Source organism: Ranitomeya imitator, chromosome 1 (genome assembly GCF_032444005.1).
Source record: "Ranitomeya imitator isolate aRanImi1 chromosome 1, aRanImi1.pri, whole genome shotgun sequence".
NCBI lineage: Eukaryota > Metazoa > Chordata > Amphibia > Anura > Dendrobatidae > Ranitomeya > Ranitomeya imitator.
Window position 1 is genome coordinate 1,090,476,001 of NC_091282.1, and position 20,554 is coordinate 1,090,496,554.

Sequence of the window (20,554 nt, forward strand, 5' to 3'; positions counted from 1 at the left end):
ACCTTTTTGCATCACACCAAGTCTGAGTGTGGTATTTTTTCTGATATGAATGCGCCTTAGTGTCACGGCTGTCCCAGAGGCAAAGGAAACAAGGAAATTTTGTGAAACCGCCTTAAAGGCCCATCAGGAATGACACCATTTTGAATTCTCCGATGACCTCCCATCCAGAGTCGTTATACTTCAAAGCACTCAGCAACATCTTGACACTAGTGTAGTCCTCTGAGATACACAGAGTGAGCCATAGGGAGAGAAGGGTAGTTTCCGTTGTGAAGCAGCACGGCTTTGAGGCTCCGGGATGAACTGTCTATGAATAGCCGCCATTGACTCAAGTTACAGGTGATACCTATAGCCTCAAAAAGACCGGCCACATTGTTGCAGAAGCACAACCCACCTTCCCGACTGAAGAAGTTGGAAAATGTTTGGTGACGCTTTCTCTGATCTGTGACTTGCACGCTTTCATGCAACAAGTTCAGCTGCTTGAACCTGGGTGTCAGAAGCTCAGCACTGAACTTGGTAAGACCAAGGTCTCTGATCAGATTGTTGATGTCTTTCTGGTTAGGAAAGTATGGCCTTCTCTTCTCAACCGCATCTGTGAAAACGTAATCTTGATCTCCAATATCTTCCTCGCGGTCTGACTTGCAGCTTTTTCCTGACGAGGACTGATCCCTCTTCGGGGGAGTTGGAACAGGCATCTCGGGGCAGTGTGGTACTGGAGCAAAGGAAGACGGAATGCCTGGATAAACGATTTGAGGCACATTCTTGCCTGTGCAATGTTTGGCAGGATCCACCATACAGAAATAGCAGTTGCTCGAGTGGTCAGTTGGCTGCCGCCAAATTCGCGGGATAGCAAACTTCATGGCTCTCTTTTCTCCCCTGTACCAACATGTAACATAGCAGATTTAATGAATTATATAAATTTATAAGCAGGAAATTTTACACATTACTTAATACATATTTTACTATAGCGCATTGACATATGTGAAAATTTTGTCACTTGCAATGGTACTAGATCTAAATCATTGAAATTTTACAAAATAAAACACTGTCATCTAAACGAGCAGCAATTGTTCACCTTACCTTCAAGAGTTTTCTTGCAATATTTGCATGTGAAATGAGGTGCCCAGGAATTGTCTTGATCCCCGACAGGCATGCCAAAATATGCCTTGTAGGCCTCGCACATCATATGACATGCTTTCATGGAAGACTTTCTCGCTCTTGACTTTATAAATTGTCCACACACATAGCAAAATGCATCTGCTGGGCGCAAACAACCTGTTGATGCCATCTAAAACAAATAATTGCTCTTTAACTACGATTCGTTATTCTCTTACTCAGCAATAACAAACCGTAATGTTGGTTCGAGTCACCTGTGGTTTTATACTTGTATGACTACTATTGAACAGTCCGAGAACGTTTTAGAAAGTTCTAAAAGTTCCTAGAAACTTGTCCTGATCACAGAAGCAAACCATTTTCTGTTTGTTTTAGGTATAACGGGTTCGGAAAACACACTTTGTACCCAGGAACAAAAAATAAATTAACATTTGTTACATAGGGTCATCTGTCTGTGCTGTGCCACCTTTTATGCCATCTCATACCTTGATGTAATCCACATGGCAGTAACATCCAAGGTAGAAATACAACAAAGGCACATGGCAGTCATTCCATGACATCCTAAACAACAGTTTATGACCACATTTATGGCATTGCCATTCACAGCAGAGCAGGTTAACCGTATAACTGCTGTGGTACACGCTGGGGCACCATATTGTACTCTGAAACCATATCTGGAAACATTGCATTTTTTTACTTTGTATTATCCTTTGCATATTAATTTCTGGTAAACATGTGTGGTCAAAATGCTCGAACACATTGATAAATGCCCTAATGAGTGTAGTTTTCAAAAATATGCTACTCCTTGGGCATTTCTTTTCATTTACCTCAGAGCCTCTGGGATTGTTGCCCAGTAATGTGTAATTTTTTCCACTAGGCCTCAAGTGTGCACAAGAACACTACATACAATATGGTGATTTCAATTATCTGGTGTAATCCATTAGTTTTCTCAAATGCTGCATTATGATGCAGTTATATGCTGGAAGAAGAAAGTAATATTGGCTGCTGAATGAATTTTATTAGTGGTCTTTTCCAAAACACATATACAGTACGTGGAGAGTGAAATTGTACAACAGCATTACTGTGAACAGTCTCGTTCAACTACAGACAGTCCACCATCTCTTCCAGAGGCTGAGAGCAACCCGGTTTATATACAGAGTAGTGAAATTCAGTGAATCCTGGAGCTTTACTGCAGGCAGCACCTATAAAAAGAATAAAAGAAAGTGTGGATCTATTCAATTTAAGATTATGGATCTTTAAAAATAACATGACAACTACACAACTTGTGGACCAGTCCTACGAAATGACGAACTTAAAACACACCGAATACCATTAAAATACTGTACAACTGAAAAAACTATTCCTACCACTTTATGCAGTATCTTAATGATTAAAGACTAACGAGCTTCTCCGAGTCTAATCTCGCATACACAAATCTGTGGGAAGTAAAAGATCAAAGTATGAAGTAAGCAGTCTAAGCTAATAAGTCTTATTGATCGGTAAATTGTACTTTCTGCTAAACTAAACCCTACTAATGAGACACCCTGCACAATGACTGATCTCTGATTGCTTTGAAGTTTCAGGCCTTCCTATATATTTATGCAAAACAAAGCTAGATCTAAACGCCACACTCCATCATTACATCAGGCAATTTGTAGTGGGGATTGCGGAAGATTTGAAGGAAACTTGTTCAGCAGAGCTCTTCAGTGGACGGGACTGGAATTCAACTTCTATCAGAGGATGAATATAGCGGCCATCAGTTACAGTGTATCTGTTGGCACATATATGCTGCCCAATCTGCGGATGCCATTAAAATTCTAGATGCCAAGGGGGCTGATCTATGCCTTTCAGTTACCAATGCAGAGTAATAATCATTCATGTATTAACTACTGTGAAAAATATAGGGGGGGGGGGGATTTACTGGCAGCTTACTACAGTCCTCCTTCAGCATGTGTAGCTATAACAGAACACCTGGCTCAGCAGGTAGTCCAGCGTTGTCTGCTTCAAAGTGAACACCCACCACCCTAGCTAGTATGCACAAGGGGTCATCTTGTGTAAATGATTCATTCAGTTGGGAATTTCATAAATAGATTTAAGGAGAATATGGAATTATCATACATCCTAGCTGTACACCGGTTATATTTTCGAGATCTCTGGAACGGGCCCAGCACCTTCTCTGTCCAGATTGAGACCCATTCTAGCACTCCAGGCAGCAGAACGGCTAGTAAAAGTGAGGTAGGGAAGCCATATTTGGTCTACAAGCATAATGAGGGCCCGGATGGATCCCATAGTGCCACAACCGCCAACCTATGACCGTCCGTTAGGAAATTATGATCCTCCATGGGTTTTGGGAATTTTAGCTTCAAACACCCAAGAGAGGGGGATAAGACCCCTGCTGGGGGTCAAAAGGGTGTGACTAACTAAAGGAATAAATGCTTGTGCAAGGCCATGTGCGCTCTGTCATGCTTGATGTTCACTTCTAAAAGAAGGGGCCACATGTAACATGCTTAAAAGGAACCGAATCAGCTGGCAGCCCATGTCCCTATGCATCCCAGCATCAAGCTGGTAATTGACATGATACATCTGCTAATAACTTTTGTATAGAGAAGGGCGGACCACTGGTCAGGTCCAGAGCGTTCGGCCAAACAGTTAAAAAAAAAATTAGGGTTTGGGTACCAGAACAGTACCCGAACCCTATATGCTTGAATGAAGGGGGATCCGAACATCCAGTGTTTGCCACGCTGTCATGAGCATGAAAGCATTACTGCCGGTCAGACAGCGTGAGCCCACAGCTGTGATCGGAGGTATAAACTTTATCTCTGGTCACTGGCGTCGGCTGATGGGACTACTGCTCCCATCAGCCTATGCCTGTTGCTGCTAATAACACCGAGAGCAGGAGCAACTGATGAGAGTATTCAGCCAGCGACTGCGCTTTAATTAAATAAGAATTTTAAAAAAAACGTAGGTTCCACTGTATTTTTGTTAATCAGCCAGGCAAAACTGACAGCTTGGAGCTGCAACACTCAACATCACACATATGAAACCCACTTGCCACCGCTACAGGGCAAGTGGAAAGAGCTGGGCAAAGCAAAAGAATTGGCACGTTATTCCTCTGACGGAATAGAGACGTCAAGCAGGGTGGCGAGGTGCGGATAGTCATCATTTCTTTGTAGGGCAGTCCTTCTAAACATGCTTCCTTTGCTTTCAGACACTGATTGAGTCTCCTTAGCAGGAGCTGTAGCAGGCGATCTATGATTAGGGTGGACGAAATCAGAATTGAAGCCCAGTAAAAACTTTTAATTGAAACATCGAATTAGAAATCTGATGTCCATCAGCACAAAAACAAAAGTTATAGCTCTCAGAATTAAGCAATGCAAAAACAATCCTTTTTTCTATAAAATAGTTTTTGTGTAAAAGTGGCAAAACAAAAAAAAAATGATATGAATGTGGTATCGCTGAAAGCCAAAGAATCAAGCTGTGTATCACTTTTACCATATGGTGAATGGCATAAAAAAAAAAAAAAAAAAAAAATCAGAATAAAAGCGACGAAAAAAACATTGTGACCGAAAATGGTACCAACAAAAATGTCCACTCGTCCTGCAAAAAACAAAGCCTCACATGACTGTCAGCAGAGAATTATAGTTCTCGAAATACGACGTAAAAAAAAAAAAAAAAAGTTTAGCGGGTGATAGCAGCTAAACAAAAAAAAAAAAAGAAAATCTGGTATCGCTGTAATTGCACCGGCCCGAAGAATAAAGTGGTCTCATCACTTATTCTGCACAGTGAACGACGTAAAAACTAAAACCTGCTGTTGATCTGTCTGTCTCCCAAAGATCACAGTAAGGCTCGGCTCACATTTGTCCTGCGCTCTACGCTGAGCAAGTACCACCGGGGTATCTGTATACGTGAAATCTCTGAAATACACGGTTTAGACAAAACCCTGGGTGGAAGATTCCCTATAGAGATGGGCAGACACCTGGATGTTCGGGTTCAGCCAAACAGTTACAAAAAGTTTGGGTACCAGAACAGTACCCAAACCTGATTCACTTGAATGGGGGGCCCGATCATCCAGTGTTTGCCACGCGGTCATGTGAATCAGCTGTGATCGGAGGTATAAAGTTTACCTCCGGTCACTGGTGTTAGCTGATGGGACTACTGTTCCCATCATGTGATGCCTGCTGCCGCTAATAACGAGAGCTGGGTGGCTGATCGGTGTATACAATAGCTGGTTCCTGTGCTGTAAATAAATAATGTTACGTAAATGGGTTCTCTTGAATTTTTGATAACCAGCCAGGCAAAACTCACAGCTGGGAGCTGCAACCCTCAGCTGTCAGCTTCAACAAGGCTGGTTATCAAGAATAAAAGGGTCCCCATGCAGTATTTTTCAATCATTTAAATAAATAAAAACTGTGTGGAGTCCCCCCCCCCATTTTTCACAATCAGCCTCGCTAAAGCAGAAAGCTGGGGGGCTGGTATTGTCAAGCTGCTATGGGGCCATGGATATTGCCTAAAAATAGCAGCCTTCAGCTGCCCAGAAAAGGCACATCTATTAGATGAGTCAATTCTGGCGCTTTGCCTGGCCCTTTCCACTTGCCCTATAGCGGTGGCAAGTGGGGGTTAATATTTGTGGGGTTGATGTCACCTTTGTATTGTTCAGTTAAATCCAGCTCACGGCTTAGTAATGGAGAGACGTCTATAAAACCCCTATCCATTACTAATCCTATATTTGTATGGTACATAAACACACAGCCAGAATAAAGTCTTATTTGAAATAAAAAAGTAAAAGAGTGTTTTGTTTTATTTAAAAAACAACAAACACATTTATACTCACCTAATGCCCAATTCCAATGAATCCCTCGTCTCCTGTAATAAAACAAAAATAACAAACAACAATATCCGTCAGCTGTCCGTCGTTCTGTCCCATGCCGTAATCGATGTCTGGGGGATAACTAGTTTTCAACCTGGACGGTGCCAAGTTTCGACCGTCCAGGCTGAGAACCACTGGTGACTTAACTGCCGAGAGCGCAGCCTCAGTGATCGGCGGTGACATCATTGAGGTTACCTCCGGTCACTGAGGCTGCGTTCCCAGTCGGGCTGAACTGCAGTAACCTCAATGAGATCTCTGCTAGCACCGTGAGAAAATGATGGGGCCACTTTCTCTCATCCTACAATATTTAACCAGTAGATGACAGCCCATTAGGCCTTAACTCCAGGAATCTCTTTTTCTGTCCAAAATTTCACCAGTCCACAATAGAGTTGAGCAAAGAGATTCACTTCACCCTGGCCCAGCATCTACATTTGTAAACTGTGGCAGCTGGACCAGGGTCTTGCAAACTTCTCCGAGGAATTTCTTGTGACTACTAAACCTCACACAATGTCATTACTTGCACTGCGACATCATGGGAGCCCAATAATCACAAGAGGCACCCAGGATGTTGGCATACGATACGATACGATACGATACACTTTATTGATCCCGTGGGAAATTATGGTATCACAGCAGCACAACTTAAATCATAAAAATCATAAAGGAATTCCATAGTTGACATGACAATTCCATAGTTGACATGACAATTCCATAGTTGACATGACAACTGCTACAAGTGCTATCAGAGGAAATTCAGAGGACCTTTCTTCGGTTGCCATATAATAACATGGACGCCAGACCTAAAAATCTTTTTGCTTCACTCTAGTCCAAATAAATGTTACGGTAAAACATTTTCATACTGCACGCTGAGAAGAGGGATCTGTGGATACAATATACTTTATAAAAGTAGTGTTTTAAGAACATACAATAAAATAAAATTTAAATCCGTTTGTGTCCCCCCCTCCCTTCATATGCTAATTAATACACTGCTACCGGCTGGAAAATAAATACTTATCGAGCCATTGCAAGTGTAAGCTCGATCTACATGGAGTGGTTCAGACTACCAGCCCCTCCTGCCAAAGCAAAGAATAAGTTGTCGGAATTAAATCGCATGTCCTCACGACTAGTGCTGGGATCATAATGGCATCTTTTATCTGTATATGCAACCTATAGATAAAAGGGCTACATAAATCTATTCAGCTCTGACATCTAAAGTGAGTGACAAGCTGAAGCATTAAAGCACTTTTATGGTATAGGTCATACAAAGCAAACTTGTCATAACCACAATCCACATTGATGTGAATGGTATGTGCACCAATCTGTGGGTCTCCAACCGATTTTTTTTTTTTTTTAAGTCAATTTTTTGTCTTGCGTTATTCGCTGAGGTTTTTCTGCACCAAATTGCGGAACTCAAAATGCAGAACGGTTAGCGAATTAGGTGCAACTGAAGTAAGATGCAGAAAAAAAAATGCAACATTCCATAATGTTGTATTTAATGAATTTGTCTATATACATCTAGATAAGCAAACCAGTTGCAGACAAACAAAAATGTATATATATGTTTTACATTTATTATTCAAAAAGGCCCATTTTAAAAAATTACACAAAACTTATAAATATTAAGGCACAAATACTAAAGCCACTAATAAAAGGCAAATTACTCCAGAAAACTGGAGAAATATCAATGATGAATTGGGGCCTATGACATAAAGCACTTTTTAAAAGGCACAGCACAGAGTTGCCCAAAAATGTCGAGACTTTTGGCGTTTCCCCACCAATTTTGTCCGATTCCAACATGTGTCCTCAACAAAAATGGTGTGTTTGTGGCCAAAACAACCTCATTGAAAAATAAATTTTCAGTCAAGAAATTTCTGTAATAAATCTTGTGCATGTGAATATACTCTTACAGCTAAGACATCTGCTGCTCTACTACTATGGTGAGTGATCCTATTAAAAGAGAACCTGTCACCAGTTCAAAAGTGTCCAGTTTTTGCTCATATTCCCACAACTCCCCAATGTTTTTTTTTTTTTTAATCCAATATATGGTCCCAGAAATTGAGGTCTCTATTTTGTGAGAATTTTAATGGTCTTTACTGATTGTGTAAAGGGTAATTCTGTATAGCAGCTTTCCTATTACTACTTACTATTACTTGTCAAAGTCTCAAGGACTTCCCCTTGAGAAAGCAAAGAGAACGCTAGAGCGAAACGCGCGTCTGGGGTGTCGCCCAACTCTTTTGATCCCTTCACCCGGGTAAGAGGTACGTTTTGGCTACTGATTTCACTGCGTCTATGACGCTATATGCATGTTTTATACCGGCAGTGTCATCGGTTCTTAGAGTGTGTCCGGGATCATAGACTGTTTGTATTGCAGCACTGTCTGTAAGCCCCATTTTAGGTCTATAACTCAGGACCATAGGGGCTCAGTCCAGGGTCCATGATGCTTTATACGGACACGGTTGTCCATTTTGTACCACTTGCGTGACACATTTTTTCTGGTACCATGTACACGCCTTATACCTTTGAGGACCAGTGTGGGTGTTAGGGGTGTTTTTTAGTGTCCTTAATTTCATGTATGTGTTTGTATATGTCTTTTGTTTATGTTTCAATAAATTTTGTACTTTTTTACGTTGGTATGTTTAACGCTCCTTTTGTTCTCCTTTAATTATATCAGTACTTTTTGGAGTAGGATTTATAGTGCCCAGGACATGGTACTTGGACACTTTGCACTATGAGCCTGGGGTTATATTTATTGAGTATATAATAAGTATAATCACTTAGTTCTTGGGAATGGCAACAGAAAAATGCTGGCAACCGAATGAATGCTGGCAATAAGGTGTGCATTGGTCACACTCTAACCAATCACCTCAGTAAAGAACTGGCACTAAGAAACATTAGTTCATCCATTACCGTATATTCTTGTGCTGAAAATGCCCCCTCGGCTTATACACTAGTCATTGTCCCAGAAGATGGAGGGGGAGAGGAGGTAGAAGTCGGCTGCTGTGGCTAAAGCCTGTCCTCGCTGCTAAAAATAAATGACTATTCACTGCACTTGCAGTGAACATTCGTTTCTCTTATAGTGCGTGCACAGATTGCCTTGTGCAGGCATGTACTACGGAGGACAGAGAATGAACTTCAATCCAATATTGCAGCCAATATTGCAGCCGGCGGGTAAGGAAAGGGTGAATCAAACACCCAAAAACCCCGCCTCCATGGCTGAAGATTGTTCCCTCCAAATTCAGGTGACAGTGTCCCTTTAAGGTTAAGGTAATGAACATTCACCTCTCTCCACTCCCATAGGCATAGAGAGAGGTGAATATTCATTACCTTAATGATCGGGAACACGTGATCACTCGACCGCAGGAACTGCTTGCACCAGAACAAGCTGCTGCGAGGACATGCAGGTAAGTAGGATTTTTTTTTATGCTTTTCTCATGGGGGCAATGCATACCAGGATGGGGATAAGGAGCCATACATACAAGGATGGGGATAAGGAGCCATGCATACAAGGATGGGGATAAGGAGCCATGCATACAAGGATGGGGATAAGGAGCCATGCATACAAGGATGGGGATAAGGAGCCATGTATACAAGGATGCGGATAAGGAGCCATGCATACAAGGATGGGGATAAGGAGCCATGCATACAAGGATGGGGATAAGGAGCGATGCATACAAGAATGGGGATAAGGAGCCATGCATACAAGGATGGGGATAAGGAGCGATGCATACAAGAATGGGGATAAGGAGCCATGCATACAAGGATGGGGATAAGGAGCCACGTAGACAAGGACAGGGAAAAGGAGCCACGCAGACAAGGATGGGGATAAGGAGCCACGCAAACAAGGACAGGGAAAAGGAGCCATGCAGACAAGGACAGGGAAAAGGAGCCACGCAGACAAGGATGGGGATAAGGAGCCAAATTCTTCTCCTCATTGGCCAATCTCTATGTCTTGGTGGGAGAATTGTCTGTATGTAACCATCAACCTTCATCTTGATTATATAAAGTGGTATGGTCGTTACATAGACGATTTCCTCCTTATCTGACAGGGTGACAAAAGATGTACTTTTTTTCATTTCTGAAATTTTGAAACCCTAATATTTTCAATCTTTGTTTTACAGCTGAATGTCATGATCACACTGTTTATTTCCTAGACATATATGGAGATCTACATGATGGCTCTATTAATACCAGTCTAAATAGAACAAACAATAAGTGGTAATACCATCTTACACACGGAGAGTTGTCATCCCACACATACTGTCAAACATCTGCCCATTGGTGAATATGTTTGAGCCAAGCCAAAGGTGACTGTACAGAAAATAGGGCATAAGAACCAGAAGCAAAAAGATTACAAATAGAGTTATACAACATTGTAAGAAAAATAAAACTTTATGTAGAGATAAGGGCATTGTAAACCACACAATACAAAATATATCTATCACACCAAAAACACAAAATAAAATTTTCTTTACTCCCAATAGTGCAGATTAGGAAACTGTAACTTATTGGATTTTAAGCCATCTCCCAATCCTTTATCAGGATACACATTTTGCATAAATACTTGAGAATGTGTGACCTCATGCTGTAATGCTATTGCTTCAGACCATGTTCCTGCACGATCAGACATGGCCATTACACAGTACACAGCAAGAGCACATTTATAAAATTATCTCAGCACAGGAACTTTATTTTTTTTTTTTTTAAACAACCAACTGTGTAACGTATTATTACTCAAAGATCCATTGATTAAAATGTTGACTAAGATTGGAAATGCACACTCTTAATGCGTGAAACACACTGGATTATATTTATATTGAAATTTACCAGTAGCTGCTGCATTTTCCACCCTAGGCTTATACTCTAGTCATTAAATTTTTTCAGTTTTTTGTGGCAAAAATTGGGGAGTCATCTGCTTTCATTCGGGACGACTTATACTCGAGAGCATATATACATACAGTGGGGCAAAAAAGTATTTAGTCAGTCAGCAATAGTGCAAGTTCCACCACTTAAAAAGATGAGAGGCGTCTGTAATTTACATCATAGGTAGACCTCAACTATGGGAGACAATCTGAGAACAAAAAATCCAGAAAATCACATTGTCTGTTTTTTTAACATTTTATTTGCATATTATGGTGGAAAATACCGTATATACTCGAGTATAAGCCGAGATTTTCAGCCCATTTTTTTGGGCTGAAAGTCCCCCTCTCGGCTTATACTCGAGTCATATACCCGGGTGTCAGCAGGGGAGGGAGAGCGGGGGCCGTGTAATCATACTTACCTGCTCCCAGCGCGGTCCCTGCAGTCCCTGGCTTCTCCGGCGCTGCAGATTCTTCCTGTACTGAGCGGTCACATGGCACCGCTCATTACAGAAATGAATAGGCAGCTCCACCCCCATAGGGGAGGAGCCGCATATTCATTGCTGTAAATGATCGGTGCCATGTGACCGCTCAGTACAGGAAGAAGCTGCAGCGCCGGAGAAGCCAGGGACTGCAGGGACCGCACCGCAGCAGGTAAGGGTATGTGTCCACGTTCAGGATTGCATCAGGATTTGGTCAGGATTTTATGTCAGTTTTTGTAAGCCAAAACCAGGAGTGGCTGATAAATACAGAAGTGGTGCATATGTTTCTATTATACTTTTCCTCTAATTGTTCCACTCCTGGTTTTGGCTTACAAATACTGACATAAAATCCTGACCAAATCCTGATGCAATCCTGAACGTGGACACATACCCTAAGGGGAGCGCAGCGCTATAATTACCTGCTCCTCGCTCCGGCTCCGTCTGCAGCGTCCTCTAGCAATGACGCTCAGGTTAGAGGGCGCTGTGACGTGGTCAGTGCGCGCCCTCTGCTGAGCGTCAGTGCTGGAGACGGAGCCGCAGAGGAGCAGGTAATTATTGAAAGCGCCGGCGTCCTGAGAAGAGAGGTGAGTATGTGATTTTTTTTTTTTTTTATGGCAGCACCAGCAGCATTCTAAGGAGCACCTATGGGGCCATAAAGGTGCAGAGCATATAAGGGGCACAGCATTATAAGGAGCACCTATGGGGCCATAAAGGTGCAGAGCATATAAGGGGCACAGCATTATAAGGAGCATCTATGGGGCCATAATCAAAGGTGCAGAGTATATAAGGGGCACAGCATTATAAGGAGCACCTATGGGGCCATAAAGGTGCAGAGCATATAAGGGGCACAGCATTATAAGGAGCACCTATGGGGCCATAAAGGTGCAGAGCATATATGGGGCACAGCATTATAAGGAGCACCTATGGGGCCATAAAGGTGCAGAGCATAAATGGGGCACAGCATTATAAGGAGCATCTATGGGGCCATAAAGGTGCAGAGCATATAAGGGGCACAGCATTCTAAGGAGCACCTATGGGGCCATAAAGGTGCAGAGCATATATGGGGCACAGCATTATAAGGAGCACCTATGGGGCCATAAAGGTGCAGAGCATATATGGGGCACAGCATTATAAGGAGCACCTATGGGGCCATAAAGGTGCAGAGCATATATGGGGCACAGCATTATAAGGAGCATCTATGGGGCCATAAAGGTGCAGAGCATAAATGGGGCACAGCATTATAAGGAGCATCTATGGGGCCATAAAGGTGCAGAGCATAAATGGGGCACAGCATTATAAGGAGCATCTATGGGGCCATAAAAGTGCAGAGCATATAAGGGGCACAGCATTATAAGGAGCACCTATGGGGCCATAAAGGTGCAGAGCATATATGGGGCACAGCATTATAAGGAGCACCTATGGGGCCATAAAGGTGCAGAGCATAAATGGGGCACAGCATTATAAGGAGCATCTATGGGGCCATAAAGGTGCAGAGCATATAAGGGGCACAGCATTATAAGGAGCACCTATGGGGCCATAAAGGTGCAGAGCATATATGGGGCACAGCATTATAAGGAGCATCTATGGGGCCATAAAGGTGCAGAGCATATATGGGGCACAGCATTATAAGGAGCACCTATGGGGCCATAAAGGTGCAGAGCATATATGGGGCACAGCATTATAAGGAGCACCTATGGGGACATAAAGGTGCAGAGCATATAAGGGGCACAGCATTATAAGGAGCACCTATGGGGCCATAAAGGTGCAGAGCATATAAGGGGCACAGCATTATAAGGAGCACCTATGGGGCCATAAAGGTGCAAAGCATATAAGGGGCACAGCATTATTAGGAGCACCTATGGGGCCATAAAGGTGCAGAGCATATAAGGGGCACAGCATTATAAGGAGCACCTATGGGGCCATAAAGGTGCAGAGCATATATGGGGCACAGCATTATAAGGAGCACCTATGGGGCCATAAAGGTGCAGAGCATATATGGGGCACAGCATTATAAGGAGCACCTATGGGGCCATAAAGGTGCAGAGCATATATGGGGCACAGCATTATAAGGAGCACCTATGGGGCCATAATCAACGGTGCAGAGCATTCTATATAGCACAGTTGTATATGGAGCATCTATGGGGCAATAATGAACGGTATGGGGCATCTATTTTTATTTTTGAAATTCACTGGTAAATGCTGCATTTTCTACCCTAGGCTTATACTCGAGTCAATAAGTTTTCCCAGTTTTTTGTGGCAAAATTAGGGGGGTCGGCTTATACTCGGGTCGGCTTATACTCAAGTATATACGGTAAGTATTTGGTCAGAAACAAAATTTCATCTCAATACTTTGTAATATATCCTTTGTTGGCAATGACAGAGGTCAAACGTTTTCTGTAAGTCTTCACAAGGTTGCCACACACTGTTGTTGGTATGTTGGCCCATTCCTCCATGCAGATCTCCTCTAGAGCAGTGATGTTTTTGGCTTTTCGCTTGGCAACACGGACTTTCAACTCCTTCCAAAGGTTTTCTATAGGGTTGAGATCTGGAGACTGGCTAGGCCACTCAAGGACCTTGAAATGCTTCTTACGAAGCCACTCCTTTGTTGCCCTGGCGGTGTGCTTTGGATCATTGTCATGTTGAAAGACCCAGCCACGTTTCATCTTCAATGCCCTTGCTGATGGAAGGAGGTTTGCACTCAAAATCTCACGATACATGGCCCCATTCATTCTTTCATGTACCCGGATCAGTCGTCCTGGCCCCTTTGCAGAGAAACAGCCCCAAAGCATGATGTTTCCACCAACATGCTTTACAGTAGGTATGGTGTTTGATGGATGCAACTCAGTATTCTTTTTCCTCCAAACACGACAAGTTGTGTTTCTACCAAACAGTTCCAGTTTGGTTTCATCAGACCATAGGACATTCTCCCAAAACTCCTCCGGATCATCCAAATGCTCTCTAGCAAACTTCAGACGGGCCCGGACATGTACTGGCTTAAGCAGTGGGACACGTCTGGCACTGCAGGATCTGAGTCCATGGTGGCGTAGTGTGTTACTTATGGTAGGCCTTCTTACATTGGTCCCAGCTCTCTGCAGTTCATTCACTAGGTCCCCCCGCGTGGTTCTGGGATTTTTGCTCACCGTTCTTGTGATCATTCTGACCCCACGGGGTGGGATTTTGCGTGGAGCCCCAGATCGAGGGAGATTATCAGTGGTCTTGTATGTCTTCCATTTTCTAATTATTGCTCCCACTGTTGATTTCTTCACTCCAAGCTGGTTGGCTATTGCAGATTCAGTCTTCCCAGCCTGGTGCAGGGCTACAATTTTGTTTCTGGTGTCCTTTGACAGCTCTTTGGTCTTCACCATAGTGGAGTTTGGAGTCAGACTGTTTGAGGGTGTGCACAGGTGTCTTTTTATACTGATAAGTTTAAACAGGTGGCATTACTACAGGTAATGAGTGGAGGAAAGAGGAGACTCTTAAAGAAGAAGTTACAGGTCTGTGAGAGCCAGAAATCTTGATTGTTTGTTTCTGACCAAATACTTATTTTCCACCATAATATGCAAATAAATTGTTAAAAAAACAGACAATGTGATTTTCTGGATTTTTTTTTTCTCAGTTTGTCTCCCATAGTTGAGGTCTACCTATGATGTAAATTACAGACGCCTCTCATCTTTTTAAGTGGTGGAACTTGCACTATTGCTGACTGACTAAATACTTTTTTGCCCCACTGTATACATACACATACATATACACACACACACACACACAGTACAGACCAACTTTGGACACACCTTCTCATTCAAATATTTTTCTGTTTCTTTATGACTGAAAATTGCACATTCACACTGAAGGCATCAAAACTATGAATTAACACGTGGAATTATATACTTATCAAAAAAGTGTGAAACAACTGAAAATATGACATATTCTAGGTTCTTCAAAGTAGCCACCTTTTGCTTTGATGACTGCTTTGCACACTCTTGGCATTCTCTTGATGAGCTTCAAAAGGTAGTCACCGGGAATGGTTTTCACTTCACAGGTGTGCCCTGTCAGGTTTAATAAGTGGGATTTCCTGCCTTAGAAATGAGGTTGGGATCAGTTGTGTTGTGCAGAAGTCCTGAGCCCTGTGGAATCTCGATACCACTTTGGGGAGATATGCCGGATCTAATTTTAATACAACCCTATCGTCCATAATTTGTGTGTAAGGGGGGGGGGGGTCAGCTGACAACGTGTGTAAATCCCCAACCCTACGGGCCGATGTAAGTGCCACTAACAAAGCTGTCTTTAATGTTAGTACTTTATCTGATGTTGTATTTAACAGCTCAAAGGGGCTTTCTGTCAAAGCTGTTAACACTAAATTTAGATCCCATGGGGGAGGAGTAGGGGATGGAACAGAGTCAGCTCTACTACAGGCTCGGATAAACCTCACCACCCACCTATTGCTTGCCAGGTCACAGTTGAATAAGTCTGCTAAAGCTGAAATGTGTACTTTGAGGGTACTAACAGCCCACGACCAATCAGCGACGGGCACAGTCCGGCGCCAAAATTGCCGCTCTTTCCTCCCCGCAGTCAGTGCCCGCTCCATACTCCCCTCCAGTCAGCCCTCACACAGGGTTAATGCCAGCGTTACCGGAGCGCGATGTAATGCACTCTGGTAACGCAGCTATTAATCCTGTGTGACCAACTTTTTACTATTATTGCTGCGTATGTAATGTTACAAATAATACTAATAAAAAAAAAAAAAAGGTTATTCTCACCCTCCGATGTCGCCCGCTGTCCTCGGCAGTGCAAGGGGCAGGTTCCGGTGCCAAGGATGCTATGCAAGAAGGACCTTCCATGTGACCACGACGTCATCACAGGTCTGCGCTCATACCAACCCAGGGACCGGAAGCTGCCATGTGCACCGTACACAGGTGCCAGGACTTCAACAGGCCTTCGGAAGGTGAGTATATGTTTATTTTTTATTTTAAGTCCTTTTTAAACCACGCATATAGTGCCCACATTGCTATATACTACGTAGGCTCTCTTACATACTACATCTCTGTGCTATACACTATGTAGCTGGGCAATATACAACGTGACTGTCCAATATACTATGTGCCTGTGCAATATACTACGTGGCTATGTTATATACTATGTGGCTCTGCTATATACTACGTGGCTGACCAATATACTACATACCTGTGCAATACACTATATGGCTATGTTATATACTACGTGGCTATGTTATATACTACGTAGCCATGTTATATACTACGTCGGTTGTGTTATATACTACGTCACTGTGCACTATAGTATGTAGCCTGTGCTATATACTACCTACATATTCTAGAATACCCGATACGTTAGAATCTGGCCACCATCTAGTGTCTTATATTCTAGGTTCTTCAAAGTAGCCACATTTTGCTCTGATGACTGCTTTGCATTCTCTTGATGAGCTTCAAGAGGTAGTCACCGGAAATGGTCTTCCAACAATCTTGAAGGAGTTCCCAGAGATGCTTAGTACTTGTTGGCCCTTTTGCCTTCACTCTGCGGTCCAGCTCACCCCAAACCATGTCGATTGGGTTCAGGTCTGGCGTAGCACCCCATCACTCTCCTTCTTGGTCAAATAGCCCTTACACAGCCTGGAGGTGTGTTTGAAGTCATTGTCCTGTTGAAAATAAATGATGGTCCAACTAAACGCAAACCGGATGGAATAGCGTGCCACTGCAAGATGCTGTGGTAGCCATGCTGGTTCAGTATGCCTTCAATTTTGAATAAATCCCCATATGTCACCAGCAAAGCACCCCCACACCATCACACCTCCTCTTCCATGCTGCACGGTGGGAACCAGGCATGTAGAGCCCATCCGTTCACCTTTTCTGCGTCGCACAAAGACACGGTCGTTGGAACCAAAGATCTCAAATTTGGACTCATCAGACAAAAGCACAGATTTCCACTGGTCTAATGTCCATTCCTTGTGTTCTTTAGCCCAGACAAGTCTCTTCTGCTTGTTGCCTGTCCTTAGCAGTGGTTTCCTAGCAGCTATTTTACCATGAAGGCCTGCTGCACAAAGTCTCCTCTTTGCAGTTGTTGTAGAGATGTGTCTGCTGCTAGAACTCTGTGTGACATTGACCTGGTCTCTAATCTGAGCGCTGCTGTTAACCTGCGATTTCTGAGGTTGGTAACTCGGATAATCTTATCCTCAGAAGTAGAGGTGACTCTTGGTCTTCCTTTCCTGGGGCAGTCCTCATGTGAGCAAGTTTCTTTGTAGCACTTGATGGTTTTTGCAACTGCACTAGGACTATCGGCTGTGTATCCACCAGACTTCTGCTCAACCCAACTGATGGTCCCAACCCAATTAATAAGGCAAGAAATCCCACTTATTAAACCTGACAGGGCACACCTGTGAAGTGAAAACCATTCCCGGTGACTACCTCTTGAAGCTCATCAAGAGAATGCCAAGAGTGTGCAAAGCACTCCTACCTAGAATATAAGACATATTTTCAGTTGTTTCACACTTTTTTGTTAAGTATACATTTCCATCAAAGTTTTGATGCCTTCAGTGTGAATGTACAATTTTCATAGTCCTGAAAATACAGAAAAAGCTTTAAATGAGAAGGTGTGTCCAAACTTTTGGTCTGTACTGTATATTTCTATCAGAGGCGTATCTAGGGTTTTGGTTCGGGGGGGGGGGGGGGCGAAGCTTCTGAGTGGGCCCCTAACCAGGTAACTTTGATTACAGCTGGGAGACGCACCCTAATGGTGGAGGAGAACCTCAGCAGATGATATAGCTGACCTTGTGATGACAGGCAGAGGCCCACTGCTGGCACCGGGGCGCCCCCCACCTGCTCACGGGCCCCATAGCGGCCGAGCTGGGAGATTGATTCTCACTGTTGTGCTGCAGAAGGTAACTGTATCGGCGCCCACACACATATACACACACACCTATACACACACACACACAGAGAGATAGATAGTAGTCCAAAAAAGGAAGCAGCACACCACTGTCTGTGAATAAGGAGCTATTTTATTTAGCCCATGATGGCAACGTTTCGGTTCAGTGTAGCAAACCTTTTTCAAGCCTACAATGAACCGAAACGTCGCCATCATGGGCTAAATAAAATAGCTCCTTATTAACAGACAGTGGTGTGCTGCTTCCTTTTTTGGACTACTACATGCAAGGTTTGGTATAATGCTGTGGAAGCTCTTTTGCACCCAGATTCTTTCCATGCTGAATGTGCTGCTCTATTAGATAGATAGATAGATAGATAGATAGATAGATAGATAGATAGATAGATAGATAGATAGATAGATAGATAGATAGATAGATAGATAGGATATCACCACTCCCATTCTGGTAACAAGTATAAATATGTTTGCCTACCAAATTATAACATGCTAGGATTCAGAACCCATGGGATTCAAAACACAACAACTCTGTGTGATTTTATTTACTCTCCCAATTTTTTTTATCATGTTTTTAATATTTTTACAATAAGTGTTTTTTTTAAATACATGGGATTTCTGGATCTAAACGTCTTTCTTTTCAGTCTTGCTGTAAATCAGAGTAGAATGTCAGATAACTAATATGGAAAGCGATTACAGCTGACTGCTCACTGTATACCGAGTGCTGACTATTCACACCCTAGACTCCTCCCCGATGACTGGAAGCAAATGCCTGTAACAACACCTCCAAATATGCTGCCACATATGTTTAAAATTGTATTTATTTGCAGATTTCCACTATGGCTACATATAAATACTATCAGGTAATAGTAAGTGTTCTCTGAAGAACAGCGCTAATCAGAAGATTAATCCTGGTTCACTGCCAGCAATATCACTTTTCTGTGCCGTGTAATGAAGTGCGTTGTGTTAGGTTAAGGTATGCTATTAGTCCATTTCTTAGGCACAACATGTAATTGTCACTCACCGTAACTTCCTGTCCTGTTGGCACAGATCATCGCCCCAAAAAAGACTGGAACGTGTTTCTGAATCCTAGAGATAGCCTTCTGACATGCAGTGGTGGGATCTGCTCCCATCCTCATGTTCTCCACAGCTTGGTAACTGAGATGAATCAGTACATAATATTCATTATTGCGCTATAATGCAATAATATGATCAAAAGAAAAAAATTAAATACATGAAGCATGATTGTATCACATATGTTTAACACATCAACATAAACCTTTAAAGGACAGTTTTATACCGGGATATATTATTAATAATATTAGAGATGAGCAATTAGATTAGCACTGCATCAGTCCAGCTTCCTTCTGGACCTCCTTGACCGCCAATCTTTACGACTGTGCTCCGCATCCTGGGCGTATCTGGCACTTACCAGACCCTGTGACGTACACTATTATGTTATTTACATGATGTTATAGCGTCACAGGGCCCATTAAGTGCAAAAAGCACCAGGCCGAAGATGCCGCTTCCAGGGGTTAAAACCAGCTGCCACGGAGGACCGAATTGGAAGCCAGACCAGAGTAGCACAAATCGAATTTCTCTAAAATTTATCTAAATTTATCAAAATAAGATATGCTGGATGTGAATAACATGGTCATCAAAAATTAGTCAAAAATTAATAGGAAAACTAACAAATGACATTTTACTTGCATTTCTGTTAATCTGACCACCATGCAGTATGTTAGCACCATGTATTTTGAATGTATCTAGTCTTCACATCACAATCATTACAAAGGAGGCTTCCTTATAAAACTATTTTTGTATATATATTTTATCAACCCAGAACATTACCATTCTCTTTCACAATACCTTGGTAGAAATCGCATCATGGTGTCCCCATCTCCAGTGGCTGCTGCTCCTCCAACTGAACTGTCTGCATAAGATCCAGCTCCAATGATTGGCGAGTCGCCCACCCGTCTAGAAACAAGATACAGCTTATTAAATGGGAATTTTATAGATGTATGATTCTTGCAACGGTGCCCCTCCAAGTATACAGGGAACGTGTTACATCCAGAAGCACTATTTATCTCCAGAAATTGTGGTAATATGCATGTGAATAACATTTACATCCTATATCACCGCTTTCCTGGACCAGCGGTTACAGAAGAAAGTGAAATTATATTCTCCCTGTAACCACTGAATTCCAATCATTAGGGCACTGCAGGGTGTCATTACTGTGCCTGCTCACTATACATTGAGCGCTTTGTAATCAGTCCCTAGTATTTTGATTGACAGCTTGCTGTGCAGCATATGTGTATGTGCGGTTATCAAAAAGTCAGGCAGTGATTACT

At 42.7% G+C, this 20,554-nt stretch overlaps 1 protein-coding gene across 1 annotated transcript in view; it reads right to left on the bottom strand.

Annotated features, from left to right (window-relative positions):
* Nucleotides 1-2,108: 2,108 nt before the first annotated feature.
* AGA (aspartylglucosaminidase) overlaps nt 2,109-20,554 on the bottom strand; it is a 54,035-nt gene continuing 35,589 nt past the window's right edge. Inside the window, exons 7-9 of the mRNA XM_069744267.1 lie at nt 20,073-20,180; nt 19,228-19,361; nt 2,109-2,312 (exon numbers count right to left, since the gene is read on the bottom strand). Of these exons, the coding sequence (XP_069600368.1) occupies nt 2,212-2,312; nt 19,228-19,361; nt 20,073-20,180 (343 nt within the window). The 3' untranslated portion in view covers nt 2,109-2,211. The remainder of the gene's footprint in view (nt 2,313-19,227; nt 19,362-20,072; nt 20,181-20,554) is intronic.